At 40.4% G+C, this 24,701-nt stretch overlaps 1 protein-coding gene across 4 annotated transcripts in view; it reads left to right on the top strand.

Moving 5' to 3' along the window:
* Positions 1-24,701, top strand: part of DPF3 (double PHD fingers 3) — a 209,625-nt gene that overhangs the window by 90,251 nt on the left and 94,673 nt on the right. For all 4 annotated transcript variants that reach the window (XR_011600172.1, XM_070939585.1, XM_070939593.1 and 1 more), the window contains one exon: positions 9,194-9,354. Coding sequence is in view for 3 of the 4 variants with exons in the window: in XM_070939585.1 (XP_070795686.1) it covers positions 9,194-9,354 (161 nt within the window). In the remaining variant the exon portion in view is untranslated. The remainder of the gene's footprint in view (positions 1-9,193; positions 9,355-24,701) is intronic.

The following is a 24,701-nucleotide window of genomic DNA, read 5'->3' as shown; positions in this document are numbered from 1 at the left end:
GGAATGAATTATTTGATGGAGCAGTTGAACTCATTTCCCCCTGACTGTAAATTAATGGAGAGAGAGAAAGAGAGGGAGAGGGAGTCAAGATGGCAGCTGTGACTGCATGATTGAACCTTTACTCTCTTTTTTTCCTCCAAGTCTTGTGCATGCAATGCTTACAAAAAGAGATGGATTTTTGGCTGCGCGGTGGCAATCACCATCTTGACCTGCCCTGGTTAACTGCACTGCTGGCAATCCTTCTAATTATTGTTCCTGTTGCTTTGCTAACCAAAATCTGAAGCTAAAATATTGTTATTTGCTTAAGGACAGATAGTAAGTCCGTGAGAAAGATTTGAGCCGCTTCTCTTTTGTGGCAGCTGCACCACTATATTATTATATAGTGTACTTGAAACTTTGCCGTAATAATAAATATCAGGACAAAAAATAAAATAAAAATAAAAAATAAAAAATAAGGGGAAGAACAGCTAGGAATGGCATTTATCAAAACGTCCTGTAATTACAGCAAACTCTCTTAAAGTTCATGTTAACTTCTGTCTGTAGTAGATACTAAATAACTTTAGTTCATTTAGTTTATTCAATCTGGTTGAGTAAAAAACATTAGTCTAGCAAGCACTTAAGCAATAGCTGCATATTAGCCTAAATAAATTATATTCGCTGTTTGCAGCCTATAAAACCCTGAGCACTTATCAAATAAATCAGTTATTTCACAATTATCTATTTTGCTGTTTGCTCTGTAAATATTCTTTTGTGATGTCAGTAAATAATCCTGAGGGCAAGCGTTTTTGTGGGGATTTTTTAAAATAGTTCTGATTAGTTTGGAAAACAGATAAGACAAACTGGGACCCATAACAATGGTCCAGCTTGGATTCAACAGAATGCCAGCCATGTTCAACCACTTGACATTGCCTATAACAATGTTTCTCAAACTTGGCAACCTTAAGATGAGGGGACTTCAACTCCCAGAACCCCCCAGCCAGCAAGGAGAATTATGTTGCAGTCCATCCATCTTAAACTTACCAAGATTGAGAAATACTGTCCTAATTTGTTGACATTCCCCAGCTATTTATCAATTAGCAGAACTGAAAACATGATCACCCCAAGGCTGTGCAAGGCATTTGAGAGAGAGGCTTCACTGAGGGACACCAGACAGTCCTTTGGCTGACTTGCAAAGCTGCTTCACAGGCAGTCCTCTCCATTTGCTTGTGCAAGTGTGCATGCACAAGCACTTCTGCATGGCACACTCATTGATAGCATGCTTCTCTGATTGTTCTGTTAGGTTCCAAGCAGCACGTTCTTTTTTTGTGGCTTTGTCTGAACTTTGCTTACCGTTCTAACAGGGAGACAATTGAGCAGATGATTTTTTCAAATACATTATTTTAAAATTGCTTGAAATTATTTGCTGACCTACAAATCACTTTTTCAGCCATTGGTTGATGACTGCCAGGCCCTTCAATTTTTCTGCAACGTATTTTCTGCCTAGAGCAAAACTGGACTTTAAACAATCCTCGATGCTGCCAGTTTAAAGAAAACATTTAGTTTCAAAAACTTAAGTTTTATTTTTAGGCATTCAACTAAAAATAATCCCTTGAAGGGAGTGCTGTAGTTTATCGTTTCATTGGTTCTGTTAATACAAAGTGACGGGCACTGCTCATATTTCATTATTGGAAGGAATGCTCCGTGAGGTGGGAGGAACTTAAGCAAAGGGGAGTTTATTTTGTTTTCATTCAGCGTGCTCTCTTTGGAGTTTTATTGTGCATCTTCATTTCAGCAGGGAAAGAAATTTGAGATAATACTGATAAGTGGAATGTACTATGAAGGGGGAGGCGGGAAATAAAACGTTCGGTTTCCTTCTGAGTTAGATTTAAAATGTGCATATTTTCTATCTTTAATTATAGCTTTGATTCGGAGTCATGGCTTTGTAGTCGGGCTTGAGTTTTATTGCTTTCCTTTTCTCCTACTCCCCACCACAAGTTTTTAATTGAAAACAGGGGCCTAAAGAGGCACCCTGGAAGTTCTTCTGTGTAGTGAACTGTCTTGGGAGGCTGGCATTGCCTTACACAGCTTGCATTTCCTTCACGCTGTCCCTCTCCCTTATTATCCCAGCCTAACTGGGCTGCTTTGCTTGTAGTTCCATTAGGAATTGAGTCCATTTTGTGGGACCAGTTTTCCCATACTCTTTGACTGCTGGAAAATCCCAAGAATTATTACCACAATTTCTGGTGTCATTTTGTGTGCCTTTATTGTTTATGCCACAGACAAATTCAACAGTAGGTATTAATCTTTAATCTTCCCTGCCCCTTGGCTTTAGTTAACAGTAAACTCCTGGTAGTTAGGTACCTTGTTTATCATGCAGTTTTTGAGGGAACTTGCCATAAATGGTGGTTTTAGTTTAAGTAGGGAGGGGGAAAAAGAAAAGGAGAACAAGGTTGTATTTATGTGTGATTACTCTGTGGCTTGCTTTAAAAAAAAATAGAATTGGTAATTCATTTCCCAGTGGTTGAAAAGATTAGCATTGCATCTGGATTTTTATATATATATGATGCTATGTTTCTGACTTGGAAAAGATGGATCAATCTTATTTGTACAGATTATCTGACCTGTATTGTGAACCTGTGCTTCATGAATAAATAGCCATAGCAATAGCATTTAGACTTATATACCGCTTCTTAGTGCTTTACAGCATTTACACAGAGTCAGCATCTTGGGTTCTCAATCTGGGTTCTCATTTTACTAACCTTGAAGGATGGAAGGCTGAGTCAACCTTGAACTCAGTCAGGTTCAAACTCCTGGGCTGTGAGCTGAATTAGCCTGCAATACTGTACTGTGCCACCACGGTTCATAGGTAAAGGGAAAAATATTTAATGCATAATGATAATTGGATCTGTACTCCAAGAACAGATGTAGCATCAGGATGCTTACAGTGCTTATACAGACACATAGCATTATGAGTCTCTTTCTTATTGGTTTAACTTGTGCTTTTGCGTTATATGATTAAACTTTACATTTTCACGCGTACAAAGGCTCTTTGTCCCTATTGTTGTTGTTGTTAGTTGTGAAGTCGTGTCCGAACCATCGCAACCCCATGGACAACGTTCCTCCATGCCTTCCTGTCCTCTACCATCCCCCGGAGTTCATTTAGGCTCACGTCTACTGCTTCAGTGACTCCATCCAGCCACCTCATTTTCTGCCGCCCCCTCTTCTTTTGCCCTCAATCTTTCCCAGCTTTAGGCTCTTCTCCAGTGAGTCCTTCCTTCTCAGTGAGTCCTTTCTTTGTCCCTGTATAGTCTGTTAAAGCGCTAACTAGTCACTTTTCTTTTTTAGAATGTCCTGACAGTGTATGGATTTTTTTTTTTTTTTGCTTTGTTTCATTGAACACAGCCTGTCTGTTTAGAGATCATGGAAGGGAGCTTCTTATTGATGCTGACAATGGCATCTCCCAGGCAAGGCTAAATTGTAGTTCCTCATCTTTTGCTTTCTCCTAGTGCATCTTTTCATCACTGCTTTCCACAGTCAACACATCTTTCCCCATACAACACCCTTTCTCTTTCAGTTTTACCTTTTCCTCTCATTTGTTTGTTAGAATTATATCCAGTCTGTCCTCCAAGAGCTCAAGGGGATGCATGTAACTCACTTTCCTCCTTCCTCCAAGGCATGGTTGGGTTGCCCAGTCCAACAGTTTTCTTGACAATGAGACTGATGTGGGTAAAGTATATCTCTGCTTAGTTCCCTTCTCTGAGCTGCTCACTGGTAAACATAACAAGACAAGAGAGCCAGGTATCTGTCAGCCCTTTGAAGTAGCTCAGACAAGAAGCACTAACCATGAATAGTAACACTACCTTTATTGTAAGATGGTAGTAACAAAATCTTGCATGTCTGATATCATATGTCCCCTCCTGTACTTTTACTTGTCCATAAAACTAGGGAGGGTCCGTTCTGAGATGCTTCCTATGCTCTCCTTTTGCTTATCTTGGGCTGAGATATTTTTTACATATGGTGGTTGACTACTCTGTGGTTCTCCTCTCTCATTCCTACATAACTATTATGTATCCAATTAAGAGGTTTTTCACCACTATTAAAGGTATCAGGGTAGATATCTGCTGGCTACCATCTCATTCTGAGTAGTAAATTAGCCTAATTCCACTTCAGGGCTGGGGTAAGGGTTGCAAGATTTCACAGAACCCCTCTTCTTCCACCATACAGTGCTGAAAGTTTACCATACCCCAGCTGGATCAAATCAGACCCTCACCTTTTCTTTTTGGAAAAGGGAAGCAAGGCATGGCAGAAGTTGGCTACTACAGTGCTCATGGATTCCAGCTAGAGTGTAATGTACGTGGCTCTGTTTCAACCATCTCCCACATTCATCAGAGAAAGCACAGATGGCAAATGTGGCTGAATTTGATAAGAAAGGCTCTTGTCAGAGAGGCTCTCCTTCAGCCATGCTTTCCATTTCGAGGGTAGCTTTCTGGCTTTCATCCATTGAAGAGAATTGGCTCAGACAAGATGGCAGCAGGATCCCTTGTTGCAACTCTTCTTTTTGGATTCAGAGATTTGTTATCATCGTAGAAGGAAAGGTGGTAAACATTACTTCCTCTTTTCTCCATGGAGAATAGAATACAATTGATATTAGGGGTCAGTCTTCTACCTGGGTGTGGATTTCTCTCCCTAAGACCTTCAGTCTTGATTCAGTTCCCAAGCCCCGATGGAACTTTCTCTTACTTGTTCCTCCTCCATGTTAGATTCCTTTGCTTTTTAATAATCCAAGTGCATCATATACTTCCTCTTTTCATTGTTTTCAAAAAGGAGGGCAGAAGTAGCATAACATTGCAGGGATTCTAAGCCTACCTAGTTTGAAACGTACATATAACTTGACAATTAAAAAAAAATCATGCAAGCCACATTATTTTGCAGCATATATCCACCTCTGATTCCTAACAGATTTAGTGGGAAAGACTTACTGAATGGAAATTGTGAGCCTTTAAATGTAATAGGTCTGGAGCTATTATGTTAATATTCTAGTTTCGGGAAAGACTGAATATAAACTCAACTTGAAGCAGGTTGTTCATAAAGAAGTTCCTTTCCTTCTTTCCTTTCCTTTCCTTTCCTTTCCTTTCCTTTCCTTTCCTTTCCTTTCCTTTCCTCTCCTCTCCTCTCCTCTCCTCTCCTCTCCTCTCCTCCCCTCCCCTCCCCTCCCCTCCCCTCCCCTCCTCCTTTCTCCCTTCCTTCTTCCTTCCTCCCTCCCTCCCTCCCTCCCTTCCGGAGAGGAATGCACCCTTTGAAGGAATGCATAAGATAGCCATTAGTTCAAATGACAAGCTTTCAGCTTGCTGACTGATGCCTGTGTCAGCATAAACAATTGTCCACAAAGAAGTGTACTTGTCTTCAGCTAAATTATATAATTGCCTGTCAGGTGGAAATTGTTAAAGGAATAAGAGATAATGGTGAAATGGGCACTGAAGTTTAAAACCAGTTTTGTTTCTCCTCCACTTTTCCCTAAAATGGTTCTGAACATGCATTTTTCACATGTAATTCATGCAGGAGCCCTCTCAAGGACAACTGTACTGAACAGAGAGAGGTGCATCAGATTGCATGTGCTGGAAGCAACGGGAGTGATGGGGTGGAGAAATATAGAAAAGTGGGAGAGGGGGAAAATCATGTGTGTCATACAGCCTTCCAGTAGCTGGTAGATCTTGGCTATACTGTCATCTGCTTCAGAATAAAATTCAGCCACAAGTGCTGTCAGCTTTGTATATGGAACTGGAGAGGGTGGTATATAATCCATCATTTCAGGCAGCATCTTCTTTTGTGCCAGCTCCGGATTGAGCCAGTTTGGACCACTGCTGTTTTTTCCTTCTTGTGCGTCATTTGGCATGGCTGCCTTCTGTGCCACCTGGACCACAGAATCCTCGGTGACACAGCAGGGAGATTTGGGATGCATTTTCACTTAGTACAAGAATGCCCAGTTTTGAAAGCTGCTAAAAATGTCAACTGATCCTCAGATCTGGTTCTTGTGCTAAATCATAATTTATCTTAATGGTTCACTGTGGTTATATCATAGAAAATATATGAACAATACTCTAGACTTCTATCAAAGTCATCCCCAACCTATTTGGTTTATTTATTGGATTTATACCTTGTCTTTCTATCAATATACTGATCAAGGAGACAAGAAAAATAGGGAGATGAGAGAGGAATCTTTCTTCCTTCCTTCCTTCCTTCCTTCCTTCCTTCCTTCCTTCCTTCCTTCCTTCCTTCCTTCCTTCCTCTCCCTACATTGCTGTCTTAGACTTTGGCTGATCCTAAGGTGCCAAATTTCTAAACTTTCCTGGAAACAAAAATTTCAGACGTTTTGGAGAAGAGATGCAAAAGTGAAGATAGAGAAATGAAACAGGCTTCTGGATAAAGAGGGTGCAGTATCTTTTTGGGGTAGAGATGGGGATGAAGGAGAAATTGGCTAGAAGGCAGATTATTTTGTTTACACTTTATTTGTTTATATCTTTTTGTCTACTCTTACTCAATTTAAAGGTGCCTTTTTTTTAGTTAGTGTCTAGTGGCTGTTAATGCCAAGGATAACAAATCCGAGCTGCAAAAACATGGATGAACAGACTTCTTTAAATTACTAGGGATTGCCTTGATTTTTGTAGTTCAGGTATGATGAGAGCCTTTGTTAAAAATAGAGACAGCTAAAAAGGGAGGAGTGATTGCAGATTGCCCAAGTGACAGAGTCCAGCAGATTATATTGAAGGAGAATTTGGTGATTTTAAAATCTCTGCAATAATGTCTGTCATCTGATAACTCTAAATTACTCATTTTACTGCTCTTATTGCGTCATCAGATAATCGCCCGGCCACCCTGTTTAGGGTGACCCGCTCCCTGCTCCACCAGGAAGCGCGGGAGGACCCCTTGGAGGGAAGAGCTGAGGATTTTGTTCAATATCTGTATGACAAAATCACTCAGATTCGGGCAGGTCTGGACTCTGACGGGATAGATCCAGCGAGGGTAACGGAGACAGGTCTTGAGACTGTTATCTGGGATGAGTTTGATCCTGTGACCCCAGATGACGTGGACAGGATTCTGGGTAGATTGAACGCGACCACATGTTTGTTGGACCCGTGTCCCTCCTGGTTAGTGGTGGCTTCCCGGGAGGTGATGCGAGGCTGGCTCCAGGGGATTATAAATGCTTCATTGGGTGAGGGTGTCTTTCCCGCAGCCCTGAAAGAGGCGGTGGTAAGGCCTCTCCTCAAGAAGCCTTCCCTGGACCCGGCAGTATTGGCTAATTATCGTCCAGTCTCCAACCTTTGCTTCGTTGCGAAGGTTGTTGAGAGTGTGGTTGCGCGACAGCTACCCCAGTACCTGGATGAAGCGTCGTATCTAGATCCGTTCCAATCGGGCTTCAGGCCTGGGTACAGCACGGAAACGGCATTGGTCGCGTTGGTTGATGATCTCTGGAGGGCTCGGGACAGGGGTTGTTCCTCTGTCCTGGTCCTGTTAGACCTCTCAGTGGCTTTTGATACCATCGACCATGGTATCATGCTGCACCGGCTGGAAGGGTTGGGGGTGGGAGGCACCGTTTTACGGTGGTTCTCCTCCTTTCTCTCTGACCGGTCGCAGTCTGTGTTGACAGGGGGGCAGAGATTGACCCCGAGGCCCCTTATATGTGGGATGCCGCAGGGATCGGTTCTCTCGCCCCTTCTGTTCAACATTTATGTAAAGCCGCTGGGCGAGATCATCCGTGGTTTCGGGGTGAAGTACCATCTGTACGCTGACGACACCCAGCTGTACATCTCCACCCCGGACCACCCCAACGATGCCCTTGAAGTGATGTCCCAGTGCCTGGAGGCCGTACGGATCTGGATGGGGAGAAACGGGTTCAGGCTCAACCCATCCAAGACCGAGTGGCTGTGGTTTCCGACGTCCCGATATATCAGCTGGCGCCATCGCTGGCTATTGGGGGCGAATCATTGGCCCCCACAGAAAGGGCTCGTAACTTGGGCGTCCTCCTGGACTCACGGCTGTCTTTAGAAGAGCACTTGATGGCCGTGACTGGGAGGATTTTTCATCAGGTTCGCCTGATTCGCCAGTTGCGTCCCTTTCTAGATCGGGACTCATTACGCACAGTCACTCATGCCCTCGTCACCTCTCGTCTGGACTATTGTAATGCTCTCTACATGGGGCTCCCCTTGAGGTGCACCCGGAGGCTCCAACTGGCGCAGAGTGCGGTCGCGTGGGTGGTTATGGGAGCAACATGGAGCTTCCATGTAACACCTCTCCTGCGCGAGCTGCACTGGCTCCCTGTGGTCTTCAAGGTTCTGGTTACCACCTTTAAAGCGCTCCATGGCTTAGGACCTGGTTACTTACGGGACCGCCTACTACCATCAACAGCCTCCCACCGACCAGTACGCTCCCACAGAGAGGGGCTCCTCTAGGTGCCGTCGGCCAAACAATGTCGGCTGTCGGCCCCTAGGGGGAGAGCCTTCTCTGTGGGGGCACCGACGATCTGGAATGAGCTCCCCCCAGAGATATGGAGGATTCCGGATCTGCACACCTTCCGCCGTGACTTGAAGACGCTTTTATTTCATCAAGCTGGCCTCGCCTAAATCTTCTCCCTTTTAAGTGTAAATTTTAAATTTTTAATGTATTTTAAAATTATGCGTATTTTAAAATTATGGGTATTAATTCAGCCAAATTTATTTAATTCATTTTATTCAATTTTAAATTTTGTATATCTATGTGTTTTATTTCATGGCTGTGCACCGCCCTGAGTCCTTCGGGAGTAGGGCGGTATAGAAATTCAATAAAATAAATAAATAAATAAATAAATAAAGGATCTTCAGGCAAGAAGTGACTGAGGGAGCTGACTTATCAAAGGAGTGAATCTCTCTCTTTTTTTCCTTTCTCACATTCAGCATAGACTTTTGCAGTGACCTGCAAAATTTTGAGTATTAAATAAATGGGACAAGTCCTTTGAAGGCTAGTCTGGGCAATAATACTCATGTCAAGTTTTGGGTTGGTCCTAAGCTAAAAAATAAATAACCCCACCTTTGTAAGTCAATAATCCATTATGCACATACATTTTTATTTATCTTTATCCCTTGCATGTTACTCCACACACTTCCCCCTATTTGTGCTAGCTCATTCTTGGGGTAGATGGAGTTACTTTATGGGTGCTCTGTCTTTTTTCTCTCCTCTGCAGTCTTGGGGACCAGTTCTACAAAGAAGCCATAGAGCACTGCCGCAGTTACAATTCCCGTCTCTGTGCCGAGCGCAGTGTTCGCCTTCCGTTCCTGGACTCGCAGACTGGTGTTGCTCAGAATAACTGTTACATATGGATGGAAAAGCGGCATCGAGGACCAGGTACAAATATGATCTGTGGGAAACCATGTGGGCTTCCTTTACTAGGAATGTTAAAGTTCTGAGCGGCCACTTTTTGAAGAACCAGCCTAAAATGGCTGACTTGGTAGCCAAACGAGATGAGTAAGTCTTGGTTATTCTCCCAGCTGTATTCTCTGTCAGTGTACAGACAAATTTTGCCCCATCCTCAACTTATATCACTCTGTCTTCTTTATTTCTATCTAATGGAAAAGCAGTACTTACCAGAATTGACAATTCAGTAAAACATTTATTGAACAAACCCATATTTAGCAGACTTTGGATGCAATGGACAAATTTTAACTCTGGACATCCTCCCCAAATCACATACAATTTTGCTGAATCAGAGGAAGTTTGGATGAAACAGTTCAGTTTATTTTCATTTATTTTAATGAGCAATTCATATTGTCGGTGTAGTGATGTCATTACACCAACAATTTACATGATTTGTGTAATGACATCACTGCATCAACATTATATATTGATGAAAGGGATATTTTCATATTTAACAGATGTTCAGTTCCTTAAATCAAAAGTTTAACTGTGTTAAATAGAGCTGAGAGGAAAAGATTTTTGAGTCACCTGAAAATAATGTACATTATTTTTCAAAAGAAAAATCCACAAATGACCACCACATCCACTAATCCACAAAACCACTAACTATTTTGAAAGACATTCAATTTGAGAAAGAGCTTGGCTTGCAACTATAATGTAAAAATAAAGTGATGTATTATATGGAATTCTGTGATTTCCTCCTTCTATTTTGTGTGTCTTTGTGTGTCTGTGTGCACGTGTGTGTGCATGTGTGCAAGCAATGTAAACTGTTTCTGACTGGGAGACAATGAGGTATAGATACCCTTAACTCCCCCCCCCCCGCTATTTAAAAAAAAATTGTAATGTGGCCTTTTCTGCACAGCTTTTTAATTGCTGAAAGAAGCATCCAGTGAAGACCAGAGCTCTTGGTTTAGTTTACCTGAATAGATAATAATAATAAAATTTGAACTGAAGAATAAGAAAGTAAACAATATTTGTCTACATTTGTGTTTCCCTTTCTTCCATTCCATAAGAAAATTAAGAAATATGTAGAAAAGAGAAGAAGGAAGATAGTTGCAAAAAAAATGACAGATTTCAGTTGTTCAGAGGGTCAATGTAGTGTTCTATATCAGTGTTCAGATTCATTGTAGATCAGGCGTGTCCAACCTTTTGGCTTACTTGAGAGAAGAGGATTTTTCTTGGGCCTCTTATAAAATATATACTATATTTCATGTATATAAATAAAAACAACCTTTATTTTATATTTTTTTATTATGATCTTGTGAGGCCACATTACTAGTTGACCAGGGCTGCATGTGGCCCTCGGGTCATAGGTTGGAGATACCTGTTCTAGATGAAAAATTCTGCCATTGTATTCCCAATATGGGATCGAATTAGGGAGAACAATATAGAAAGAGAATAAGAGTCAGTTAGTCAAATACATGATACTATTATGGTCAATTGATAAACAATTATGCCAAACCTACTACCTCTGTGATGGCGAACCTATGGCATGTGTGCCAGAGGTGGCACGCAGTGCCCTCTCTGTGGCCATGTGAGCCGTTGCCCCAGCAGCTCTGCCGCGCATACGCACGTGCCTCCCGCTGGCCAGCTGGTCTTTGGGTCTCTGCCACGCATTCGTGGGGGCAGGGTGAATGCGGGGGTGTGCACCCATGCAGGGGGCAGTGCATGTGCGGGCGCGGATGCATGCAGGGGGCGTGTGCATGTGCAGGGGGCCATGCGCACATGCACAGGGCTTGCTCACATGCATGGGGGGGGCGGGGTGCTTGCGCAGGGCACGCACACGCAATGAATTTGGGGGGTTCGGGCACTCGGTCCAGAAAAGGTTAGCCGTCACTGTTCTACCTTCTCTGATTCAAGATTAAATGTGGTCACTTCAGGACGTGTAAAAATTAGTTGAGTCAAAATGGCCCCTGGATTCTTGTTGTACAAATTCCAAAATTAAATTAATAATCACTATTTCCTCCATTATCTTATACAGAATGTAAAAATGATATCTAACTGTTAAATCTTGAGGGTTAGTTACTGATATATACAGAACGAAACATCATACGATTTTCTCTTTATTCTCAAGATTATGATAAATGTGGGATCAAATCAGTTCTTACATTTTTTTTTGGGTACAGCATGAGTTCCTTTTCTCATTACTGTTGAGATGTAACCATGGACAGCTTGGGTTTCCAAGGCTCATTTCCCAGCTGAGCAGGCCAATTGATGAGGAACAATTGACATTCTGTGTGTGGGCACATGAGAAAGCAGAATATAGGTACTTATGTTGGAATAACAGCTCCATTCTTTAGTTAAGTATTATGAGGCATTTATTATCTTCCTTGTTTTTCATTTGTTGAGTTATCTTTTAGAGAAACCATTTTGGAATATTTTTATATTTTTGTTCATGTAATCGTTTTTTCTCTTGAACATCAACAGCTTTTGTCTGTTCAATCTAGAAAGCTTAATTCTGCAGTTATGACCTAACAATGTATTCTAGCAATCTAGTGGCGTCAAATCTATCTTTGTGAGTCAGAGTGAGCCTCTGGACTATAATCTGAAGAAAGCTAGAAAGGGCCTTGAAACAAGACTGAAGAATAAGTCAGTAAATTACTGGAAATAAAGGAATGATATTCAATCTGTAATTGCTCTTGTAAATTTTACAGAGAAGTGTTGGCATGTGGGGAGTTTTAAAAAATCAGTTATGGGAGCTCCCTAAAATAATGATAGAAATCTTTTGCTTCTGCTACTTCATTTGAGGATCCCTTCCAATTTTTCTTACAAAACAATATCTAGGACCTAACGACAATTCTTATGTAAGGGTTGATGTGTGTGCTCAAAGACATGGGTCCTTCCTGTAAAAATCCAACTTCCTTGATAGGTCACTGAATGATTAAATATTTAGCGTCATGGTTTAGGGCTCTAAGGCTTAGGTTCTAACCTAGTCATATCCTGGGTTGTTAAACATTTTCAAACTACAGATGATCATCTTCTACATACCTGCATACTTCAAATAGATTGGATTCAGGCTTTAAAAAACACACATACAATAGCATTGACAATTTGATGTTATAAGCTTCCCAGAGTCACCTTGCAGCAAAATTAAATAAATTGTTAGTAGTAGTTTTAACTGTTTACTTGTGTCCAACTCTTGGTGACTTTATAGGCAAGTTTTCATTTTCATTTCATTTCATTTTATTAGATTTCTTACCGCCCTACTCCCGAAGGACTCAGGGCGGTGCACAGCCAAACAATAAAAACACATACAATACAAAATTTAAAAATAGAATAAAATCAAATTAAATAATTTTGGCCCCGACAAATTTAAAACCCCAAACTTTTAAAACCAATTTAAAATTGAATATATAAATACTAAAAGATATTTAAAATTTTAAAAATCTTTTATAAAAGAGGGGGAAATTTAGGCGAGGCCGGCCTGGTGAAATAGTAAGGTCTTTAAGGCGCGGCGGAAGGTGCGCAGATCCGGGATCCTCCGTATCTCTGGGGGGAGCTCGTTCCAGATAGTAGGTGCCCCCACAGAGAAGGCTCTCCCCCTGGGGGCCGCCAGTCGGCATTGTTTGGCTGACGGCACCCGGAGGAGCCCCTCTCTATGGGAGCGTACCGGCCGGTGGGAGGCTATTGGTGGTAGTAGGCGGTCCCGCAAGTACCCGGGTCCTAAGCCATGGAGCGCTTTAAAGGTGGTAACCAAAACCTTGAAGCGCACCCGGAAGACCACTTCATGCTAGCCTGTCAAGCACAACTTCTTTTAGTGATTGAATTTCATCTTTGTATCAGATATGATGGTATCAAGCCAGTGAGTTCTTTGCTAGCCTCTTTTTCTTGATCCACTAACCATTCCTAGCATCATTGACTTCCGATGAATTTGCATGCATGACTTGGCCAAAGTAAATCAGATTTAGTCTTGTAATTTTGGCTTCTAGTGCTGATTCTGGTTTTATATGATTCAGCACCTCTCTGTTGGTTGTTCTGGCTGTCCATGGTATACTCAATAATTTACGCCAGCATCACAGTTCAAAGGTGTTAATTCTTCTTCGATCAGCAGTTCTTAGTGTACAACTCTCACACCCATACATCATTATAGGGAAGACTATTGCACTAATTAGCCTGCTTTTTGTATTTATATCAGTATCTCTGCTTTTCCATATCTTATTCATGTTAACCATTGCAGTGCAATTTAAGATTATCCTGCATTTGATTTCAGGTGTAAAACTGCCATTGTGAACAATTTTTGATCCAAGGAAGATAAATTGTCAAACTATTTCAATTCCCACTTTCTTGATTATAAACCTCTCATGTCCATCTGCAGCTGTTTTCATTATCTTTGTTTTCTTGAAGTTAAAACTCAATCCTACTTTTTCACTTCCATGCTTGATTTTCCAGATCATTTTTTTCTTCTTTATTTTCAGCCAATAATATTGTACCATCTGTGTACTTCAGATTATCTATGGTTCTTCCTCCAATCTTCACTTCCAAACCAGGCAATTCTAATTTCCACACAATCACCTTAGTACACACGTCTTAAAGGTGCTTTTTCAAGAGGCAAATGGACTTTCTTGTTTTTCTTTGAAGACGTTTAGCTTCTCATCCAAGAAGCTTCTTTAATGCTGACCAGTTGCCTCTTGAAAAAGCACCTGTGGGACAACCATGACTTGGATGACTGAGAATCTCCATGGACCTCAGCATACAGATTGAACAAAAATGGTGATAAAATATATCCTTGCCTGACTTCGCTTACTGATCCTGAACCAATCTGTGTCTCCATAGAGTGTTCTCACTGTTGCCTGCTTTTGTGTGACACCAAGATCACACAAAGTCACCCATAACTTATTGTGTTTTATATAGTCAAAAGTTTTTCTGTAATAGTTTTTCTGTAATATACATTCTGTATATAGACCCTTTTGATATTTGTGTGCCTTTTCCATAATCCATTGGCAAAGTGATCTCGAGTACCACACCCCTTTCTAAAGCAAATTGTATATCAGCAAATTCTTGATCAATTTTTTACAAAGTAGTTCACCATTGCTTTCTCTAACTCTTCTCATTTATCCAGGCTTGGAACGATGCTGAATCAACTATGTGGCTGGGTTAAGAAATTAATAAAAAATAAATACATCAATTGACAGTGATGTATTTGTCCCCAATTTCCTTTCTATTTGACTTATGTACAGTTCATGGCACTGCTGCTTACTTACAGTAAGAAGCAAAACCAACATTTATTTTAAAATCACTTCTCTTTTGCACCAATCTGATTCCTCAAATAAAGGCTGTATTTCATGGTGAACAGTTCAGGGTTAATCTTAAACAATACAGTACACATCCTTCTTTTTCTTTGTCTTCCTCCCCCTGTAGCTTTTTCACTAGCTTTGAGTTATAGCTCTTCCACACTAATGAGATAAGCAACGTAATTCACTGTGGATGTGTGTATTTCCTCTATAATCAAACGGTTAGAACTTTTGGTTAAAAACCCTGAAAGGCAAGGTAGCTCAGGAAAAGGGAAGATGATACCCCAAGCCAAACTCAGCCTAAACCAAAACCAATGCTCGCCTTTTCTATTCAGGCAGACCTGGCTGGATGTATGCGTAGGTAGGAATATCTCTCTTTCTTGATGTTTCCCCTACTTTTGTCTTGCTTGGGATCTTTTGGGTAGAGGAGAGAAAGAGAAGGAGAGAAAGATGGAAAGAGAAAGACAGTAGAAGAAAGAGAAAAAGAGGTTTTTTCCCTAGGAAATTACCTTGCAGGGACTTCATCTCACCATATAGTCAATAGCTTCTACTTTTAAGATTGATGGTCATATGAAGAATTCTTCTCAGATGTATTACGCTGAAGTTGCCCTGCTTGCTTGTTAGCGTGGAACCTTGTCAATTAGTAAAGGAAAACCAGATTTTTATGTAGGATAGTTTCCAGCCTTGTTGTGCCTCTTTTGATCTGGGCTTCTTGAGGTAATCTGCTCTTTTTCTCAGTTGGAAAGGTTTTTGTCACTTGGAAAATAGAGTGAATGACAGAGATTTGTTTCCTCTTGCATTTTTCTTAGGAAATACAATTGCTCTGCAGGAATAAAAATGTACAACACAAAACAAAACACACACAAAAATTCCACCCATCTGCAGCTTCTTCTATTTAAATTAACTGGGACAATTGTTTGTTATACTTACCAGGCGAGAAAGCATCTTTGCACCCCACTTTTACCAAGTGCTTTGCCTGAGTTTGATCTTTCAATTTTTTTTCCTTTGTATGTCTCTCACTTGATGTTTTCAAGCCACAGTACAAATTGAAGCTGCTGTACTGACCTGATCATTCCCTACCTTAAAAAAACAGCAACCGTTATTTCAGTTTGGGTGACCTAGTTTGTCACAGATGGATTATTTTGCAGTTGAATCTGATTCTGTGATGCAAGGTTGCATAAATGGTACTTTCATCATGAGAAGCAGACTGCCAAATGTCACTTACTTTGAAGACATCTTGTCTTTTACTAAGGCTCATATTATATTATAATACATCATGCTTGTTCCATGTTTCCAGTTTTAACCACCTCATAACACTGTACAGAATTATCCATCATAACTCTGTGTGCACATCTGAACACCTGATCTCACAGGTGGAAGGCAGGAGTAACTTTGGGTTTGCAATTCACACATTAGGGTTCCACTTTATTATATGTCACTTCGAGTGAATCAAACATCATTGCTTTATTTAGCATGAGAATTTATAAAATCTCTCTGAAAACTGTTTAATACTCTTTTAATCACAGATATTTGGAAGACTTTTTAAAAAAAGATTAAGGGTATGTATATTAGGAAGGGCCAGTTTGGTGCTTACATTATTGGACCAGGAACAGGGAAAAATGAGTTTAATTCTACCAACTGTGTGACATTGGGCCAATCACTCTTTCTTAGTCCTTGAAACCCAATCCTGAAAAGATTGCCTAGAAAACTGCAGAGTCTTACTAGTCAAATCTGAAGACAAATAGGATTTGGGCATTTGTGGGTACTTCCTGTAGACTCTGTTGGGAACAAAGTAGATGGATTATGACAATAATTGGGGCTGGAATTTCTGTTGCTAAGTGATGCAGTCATAAAGCACAACATCCTGTGACTTTAGCAACAACAATCCTGGCAGTCCCTGTTGCCAACGTTAAGCAAGGATCCTAGGCCATTAAGTGTGGATCTCATGTGACTATGACTTGTGACTTCCTGCCAGCTTTCAACAAAGATGGAAGGAAGTTGCAAGTTCCAGACACAGCTAGTTTAATTAATCAACTTGCAAGCAGGTTGGTGGGCAGGTGAGTGCTACAGCATGTGTGCAGGCAAGGAGTGGATCCTGCTAATGGTATAAGTGCATACAAATGGGGTACTGCAGTGCAGCGTGATAGTTGGGAGGGAGTGCTATGGCAGGTGTGAGTGCAGGCAAATGAGGCATGATGGTGTGAGTGTGGGAAGGCAGTCAGCTGCCTATTCATCTGGGGTCCACATTCTCCTTGCAGCCTGATGGCTTCTTGGGAGAAAAACTGGCAGGAGCAGGAAAAACTTACCGGAGTGACCTGCAACCTCCTGCCCTATTGATTTTGTTTGTTGGAAGCTGGCAGGGAAAGTAAAAAATGCCGATCATGTGACTGCGAGATGCTGCAACTATTGCCAAGTGCCTGGATTGTGATCATGTGACCGTATGAATGCGATGGCCGCAACTTTAAGAACCAGTTGTAAGTTCTCCTTGTTCAGGACTATCGTAATTTTGCTGGATGGTTGCTGAATGAGTAGTCGTAACTGAGGCCTACCTATGTGACTTTTTTTGAGGTTAGAACACAAACTGTTGTTCCTAGCAGATTCTAGATCCTTGTGCTCCAGTAAACATTTTGCCCTTCAAATCTAGATGGCTGCACACACCTAATGCATATTTTGTGGAAACTTTAGGGAATTAGACCCCTCTGGAGGTTAGAATGTTAAAAAGGCTTAATAAGCCAATAGCATGGAATGCAGTTTAAATCAATTAATTTAATAAAAACAAACAAAACTTGAGACGATGTTGAACTGATGAAACCATTGAACAGATTCAGTGGGAAAGCCTAGCCTGAAGTTACACAGTAACATATATGAAGATGTTTTGCCACCTTCATATTTGGATCCAAGTATCAGGTTGGTGAATGTGAAATTAGATGAGCTGCCTAGGACCTCCACACTTTTAAATGTATTAGTTGATGGACATTATAATGAATTAATTAAAATCATTTAAAAAATTTTTTTATTTTTTTTTATTTTTTTAAAATTTCTATACCGCCCTTCTCCAAAATAGGACTCAGGGCGGTGAACAGCCAAAGTAAAAAACAATACATACAAAATTTAAAAGCAGTTTAAAATAATTAAATATTTTGGCCGTAAATTAAAACAACCCAATTTAAAATCAATTTAAAATTAACTCAAGCCAGCCCAGCTAGTTGAAATAAATGGGTTTTCAGGGCCCGACGAAAAATCCGGAGGTCTGTTATTGTACGTATCTCTGGGGGGAGGTTGTTCCAGAGGGTGGGCGCCGCCACAGAGAAGGCTCTCCCCCTGGGGGTCGCCAGCCGACATTGTCTGGTGGACGGCACCCTGAGGAGGCCCACTGTGCGAGCGTACTGGCCGGTGGGAGGCTATTGGTGGCAGAAGGCGGTCTCGTAAGTACCCCGGCCCTAAGCCGGAGTTTAGGAGTAACACTTAGGAGTAACAGGCTGAAGGTCCTGGAGTGTTTTTTTTTTTTGCTCTGTGAAACAATAAATATAGATTTTATAGAGATCCTCGATTTTTTCATCATGTTAAGCACAGAATAAAAATAAGGTATTTGAGAGGATTTCTTGGGAGGAAAAAGGGAAAATTTAGTCCCATATCTTGGGGCTTGTTTATGTTTATAACTTTGCTTTACAAAGGAAAATTCAAGAATTTAAAAAAAAAAACCCACCTTCTACGAAAATGTATTTTCTAATAAAATTGTCCAAAATCAAACAGTATATGTAAATATATTTTAAAAGAAAACTCAGTTTCTATATTTTCCACATGAATGTGAAAAGCTGCGCATTAAATGCCACCATTTATATGGTATAAAAGTTCAAGTCCTAAATAAAGATCCAATGTGACTTTTTGAAAAATAAATAAATCTAAAGTGCAGCTTTCTAGAATAAAGTACTCTCCTTTATAATAAAGGACATATAGTATTGAATCTATACAGCTCTACATGGCATATGGCCTTACTATTTTTGTGAGATCACCTCTCTCCCAAACTGTTCACCTGTCATTTGGCTTTAAGGGGTGCGGTGGCTCAGTGGCTAAGACACTGAGCCTGTCAATTGAAAGGTTGGCAGTTCAGCGTTTCGAACCCCTAGTGCCACGTAACTGGGTGAACTCCCATTACTTGTCCCAACTTCTGCCAACCTAGCAGTTCAAAAGCACGTAAAACAATGCAAGTAGAAAAATAGGGACCACCTTTGGTAAGAAGGTAACAGCATTCCGTGTGCCTTTGGCATTTAGTCATGCCAGCCACATGACCAGCGCTGGCTCCTTGGCTTAGAAACAGAGATGAGCACCGCCCCCTAGAGTCAGGAACGACTAGCACATGTGTGAGGGGAATCTTTATCAGGGGTGGGTTCTACTTACCTTTACTACTGGTTTGTAGTGAGGCCGCGCGCAAGCGCAGAAGCTCCTGCACATGCACAGAAATGTTTTGATGACATCGGGGTTGGTGGGCGGAGCCTCCCACTGGTTTTACTACTGGTTCTATAGTACCAGTACGAACCGGGGGCAACCCACCACTGACCTTTACCATTTGGCTTTCTTCTGGGCTGTGAATTAACAATGTCAGGGTCATGTAGCAGGATCCAAGAAGAAACTTTTTTCTTTTGCTAGACCTATTTTTTTGGAAAAACACCCTCCCTCTCCCTTGAGATACATATTGTTCCCACTTTGCCTGCCTTCAAGTAGTTTTTAAAGAAATATTCTTCCCCAGGCCTTAGGTTGTTTGAGCAGGTTCCTTTTAGATGAGGGTGATGATAAGACACATTTTGTTGTTCCCCTCATATGTTCATTTTGATTTTATATAATTCCGTGTATGTGTTTTATGTATGGATACTATTGTCTTTTAATGTTGTAAAACCACCCATAGTCATTTTGGAGTTGGGCTGCCTAGAAATTTGACAACTAAAATTAATGAACAAATGAATACATAATTTTAAAAGTAGGAAATCTTACACTCTTGTGCAAATTGTATCATTGCAGCCCTTTCCAGTGAAACAAAGTGACTTGTAATGGTGCATGATGGTATCAAGCAAATTGTTCACCAGTGGACTTTCCTAGTGGAAAGGCAGGATTGAATTGATCTTCTGGGAAGGTCATTGCAGTACTATAGAAATATGCAGGTCAAGATGGTACCAGCATTTTAACACCTGCAAATTAATCTGAAAGTCCAAGTTCTAGAATCTGATTTGGATTAAAGTAGCATAGCCTCTTATATTTTTGTTCCACAAAATCTAGTTGAGATAACAACGAAATGGGTTCCCCCACATTTCTGTGTGGGGTTATAGAATAAATGAAAATTTTTAGACATTCTCTGGTTGATTGCTTCCATTTTACCATACTTTCCTTGTTTCTGAAAATATATGATAAGCTTTCAAATTTGACCAGCTGGAATCCTATAGGGAAAACATTTTCCCCAGATGTACAGACACCCATAAAATATGATTGATAGAAGCTGGATTAATTACAATACACAAAATTGCTATGATGAAGCAAGGGGCAAAGGACAGTGCTATAAAAACACTTCCCCCTCAAACCTTGGTTCATAGAAAGTCCAAATATTTGTTTCTCAATACTGCCTACTGCCAGTGATTCTCCAGATCTCCCCTATGGACCTTGCAAATGCCATGTATTTAAATGTACAATCTTTTATTTAAAACAAGATACTGATATTGGCCCTTTCTTTTCTAATATGTTAACATTGAGCAGTATTCTCTGATCTTCCTCCCTCCCTCCCTCCCTCCCACCTTTAACTTCCAGAGAAATATATAATATTCAGGTAGTACTCACTTAACAACTACAATTGAGACTGGCAGCTCCATCAATAAGTGCCACGGTTGTTCAACATGTTCAACATGTGACTGCGATTTCAATTTTATTCCCATCTTCTCCATTGAGTTGGCTTGTTAGAAGCTGACTGTGAAGAACATAAATGGCAATAACATGACTGTGGGCTGCGATGATCACAACTGTGACAACTAGTCATAAAGTTACTTTTTCAGTCCTGTTTTAAGTTTGAACAGTTACTAAACAGGGCAGTCGTTAAGTAAGGATTGCCTGAATATTATTTGTCCTAACCCATCTAAAAAAAATCTTGTAGGTGGAGATTTGGCTAAATCTCAGCTGTTTTTGGTAATAATTGCATCTTGGCAGCACCTTGCATAGACATCTTGGATAAGAGGTCCTGTTTTGCCAGAAGCCATGATAGTTTATATTTAAATCAGCAGATCTTCACATTATCTAGTAAAGAAACCTTAAAAGATGGTTATTGGGGGGAAAAACTGGGTTGTTTTTTTTTTACGCTGCTAATTAAAAAATTCCTAATTGTGAAGTTGCTCTAAAGAGTACCTCTGCGAACTCATCAAAACTGAAATATTACAATGTAGAGCAACATTTAGTGATAAAACCTTTCCAAGAAATAAGGGAGAACGGAAAACTGTTTTGTATTGAGCTGGGCACTGCAATTTTCAATATATATATATTTTACTAAATTACATATTCGAGAGAGATTCTTACAGGTAATTTTACATGTAAGACACTTGGTTATTTGTATTTAGATTTCTCCTGCCATAAACGTTTTGGGCCTCATTCTGATTTCTAGACTGTGAAAAACACATGTAAAAACTGCTTATTTTTCTAACTGTGAATGGAAACCAGTATTCAATGTACTGATATTGTCACAGTTATCATTTGCTCTTACTAAATTCCTATAATAGTTTTTAAGGTTCTGCAAAATAAGCAATGGCAAAATTGGTGAATATTGGTGAAGAAATGATTATAGTAGGGTGTAGAAAACCAACATTTCCTGGTCCTAAATAGGAGGAATTCAAGGATCTCTTGCTTTTACACTAGCCTAACAAAATTGACTCCACTGAGTCTTTATTTTCTAATTTATTTATGAATCATCTGATAATTTGTTAGCCTCAAGAGGAGGAAGGGTGGATCAGACTAATTTCATTCAAACTCTTACTGCCAACAAGTCTGGATAATTCACAATGAAAACAAAGCAAAACCCTATAGTTATAATTGCAAAATTCAATCCAGTTTGTTTAGGGTTTTTTTTGTTTTTGTTTTTTAAGAAAAGGGGAAGGTGAAATACTTTCCCACATTATTAAGTACTTTGTTTTTTTTTGCTGGAAAAAGAAATATAATGTGATTCTTCTTGTGCTCTGCTTTTCTAAAACTTGTCTCAAAGGTCTTGGCCATTTCTTTATGCTGCAGTTTAACATTACTAGCCAAGCATTGTCACAATTTGACTCACTGCCAGCCTCCAACATACTGAAGTAATCTCCGCCTTGGATTTTATATATTTTATGTTTTTCCAACCTCTTAGATGCAATGATCTTTGGAGATAGTGGTCTTATCTCCCATTTCAGTCTGCTGCACCTTGATGGAGAAACCATTTGCTCATAGAGATCTCTACATAGGAGAGAATGTTGGACTCTCTGCTTCTGCTTAGCTATGTTGTTTAGCTTTTACTTTCCCAGGAAATAAAGAATTGTAGTCTATTCAGCACTGGGTCTTATTTATATGATTGTATCAACATGTGATATAGTTCTAAATGAATATTTTGAAGAAAAGCTGTGATATTCTTGAAGAAACTTTTATATGAGTGTTTTGTATTATCTAAAAATCTACTTATTTTTTTTAAAAAAGCTTCTTCAACTAAAGCAGGGGTCCCCAACCCTCAGGCTGTGGCCCACTACTGCACCGTGACCCATTTGGAACTGGGCCATGAGAGCAACAGGGGAGTGGGTTTGCTTGTGCAGCTCCACTCACATGAGTTGCAGGCACTCACGCGAGCGCACAAAGCTCCATTTGCATAAGCAGTAGATACAATGGAGCTGTGTGCATGTGCATGTGCACCTACCACTCACCTGGAGCAATCCCCTCTCCCTCCTTTAAACCCCCCCCCCTGTGCTGGTCCAAGCCGGAAAGGTTGGGGACCACCGAACTAAAGGAATAATGTATCCATCCATCATTGTCTATCTACTATATCTATCTATCTATCTATCTATCTATCTATCTATCTATCTATCTATCATCTATCTACTGTATCTATCTATCTATTTGTCTGTCTGTCTGTCTGTCTGTCTATCTATCATCTGTCTGTCTGACTTTCTGTCTGTCTGTCTATCATCTATCTATCTATCTATCTATCTATCTATCTATCTATCTATCATCTACTCTCTTTCTATGATCCACCCATCCATCCATCCATCTCTCTATCTCTCTATCTAGTCTATCATCCATCCATCCACCCCCCCTGTGCTGGTCCAAGCCGGAAAGGTTGGGGACCACCGAACTAAAGGAATAATGTATCCATCCATCATTGTCTATCTACTCTATCTATCTATCTATCTATCTATCTATCTATCTATCTATCTATCTATCTATCTATCTATCATCTATCTACTGTATCTATCTATCTATTTGTCTGTCTGTCTGTCTGTCTGTCTGTCTGTCTGTCTGTCTATCTATCATCTGTCTGTCTGTCTGTCTGACTTTCTGTCTGTCTGTCTATCATCTATCTATCTATCTATCTATCTATCTATCTATCTATCTATCTATCTATCTATCATCTACTCTCTTTCTATGATCCACCCATCCATCCATCCATCCATCCATCTCTCTATCTCTCTATCTAGTCTATCATCCATCCATCCATCCATCCATCCATCCATCCATCCATCCATCCATCCATCATCTACTCTGTCTGTCTGTCTGTCTGTCTGTCTGTCTGTCTGTCTGTCTGTCTGTCTACGTAACTGGATACAATAAAGACATTTTTTTGCTGTCCCTGTCCAATCCTGATTTATCATTTCTTTTAAACTCTTTTTCACTTTATTACCAGCTTGGGTCCTTCCTTGTCTCTTTTGCTGAGCTAAGAAGAGCAACAATCCTGTCCTAAAGTTTGTGCAAATTTGCTCAGTGCAGCAGCAGATGATAGGGCTTAGATGATTACCGATGTCATTGGACAAAGCTCACAGACAGTACAAATTAAAGACTTTGTCAGGAAGTATGGCTACTTGTGCTGATATCCTGCAGGGCCACCCAGAAACAGTGACATCCAGAAAAAGCATCCAGAAACAGCAACATCAGCTGAAGTCTGTGTTTCGGAGATGGAGTGAGGCCTGAGTTCTGCCTCAGGGAGAAAAACAACAACAACAGATTGCCCAGACGTTTGACAGGATTTCAGTGCTGAGCCAGAAATAAATCAAGTAGCTCCAAACACAGGCAATGATTACAGAGTTGTGAAGCTGATTCTGGAGTGGTGCAATGACCCCATGTTTAAGTGCCCAGGATTTAGAATATGAGCACAGCATATGTAACTTCTAAAGAAGGTTTGTAGTAAAAACAAAAAAGTTTCATATAATAGCTTGCTTCACCTGTTGAGTGAGGGTTTTTTTTAATTTTTTCCCCCCAAAATTTCATCCATGTGCACTTGACGTGGCTCTAAAAAAATACCTTAAACCAAACTAATCTTTACCTGTCTTCCAAGTCTCTGGGGGGAAGGACAGATAGGAAATGCTCCCTGCCTCCCATTCTCTAGTCAATTTTTCAATCTGATCTTATTAGAGAACCTGATTTAATCAGTTTTGCAGTCAGACAGAAAACTCCCTGGATTGATTTTCCTTGTTTATATAAGGAAGGTACACTTTCCCCAGCAGTAAAATTGATAGCCCAGACTGTATTTGGTAGTACATAGGAATCACACTTGCCTGAAGACCTATAATAAAAGCATTAAGAAAAAGGAGAGAGCTGGGGGTTTTTTTGGGGGGAGGGGAAGAAAACAGTTTCAGGAGAATTTTTTTCACATTTTCTGTAGGTAAGGCAGATTTTATTCTTAAAGGATAAAATGTCACGTGGATTTTTCTGCAAGCTGATATCATATACTGTACATGCATGTTTGTGTGTGTGATAGATGTAGCAGTGCCAAGGATGTATATTTCTGTGTGTACACATTGTATTTACATACACGCGCACACTCAGGCACACATGATACCACTACAT

The sequence above is a fragment of the Pituophis catenifer genome, unplaced genomic scaffold, assembly GCF_029215685.1.
Source record: "Pituophis catenifer annectens isolate HBS135680 unplaced genomic scaffold, rPitCat1.0.hap2 SCAF_1, whole genome shotgun sequence".
NCBI classification, from domain to species: Eukaryota; Metazoa; Chordata; class Lepidosauria; order Squamata; family Colubridae; genus Pituophis; species Pituophis catenifer.
This window is presented reverse-complemented; position numbering and strand designations above follow the sequence as displayed.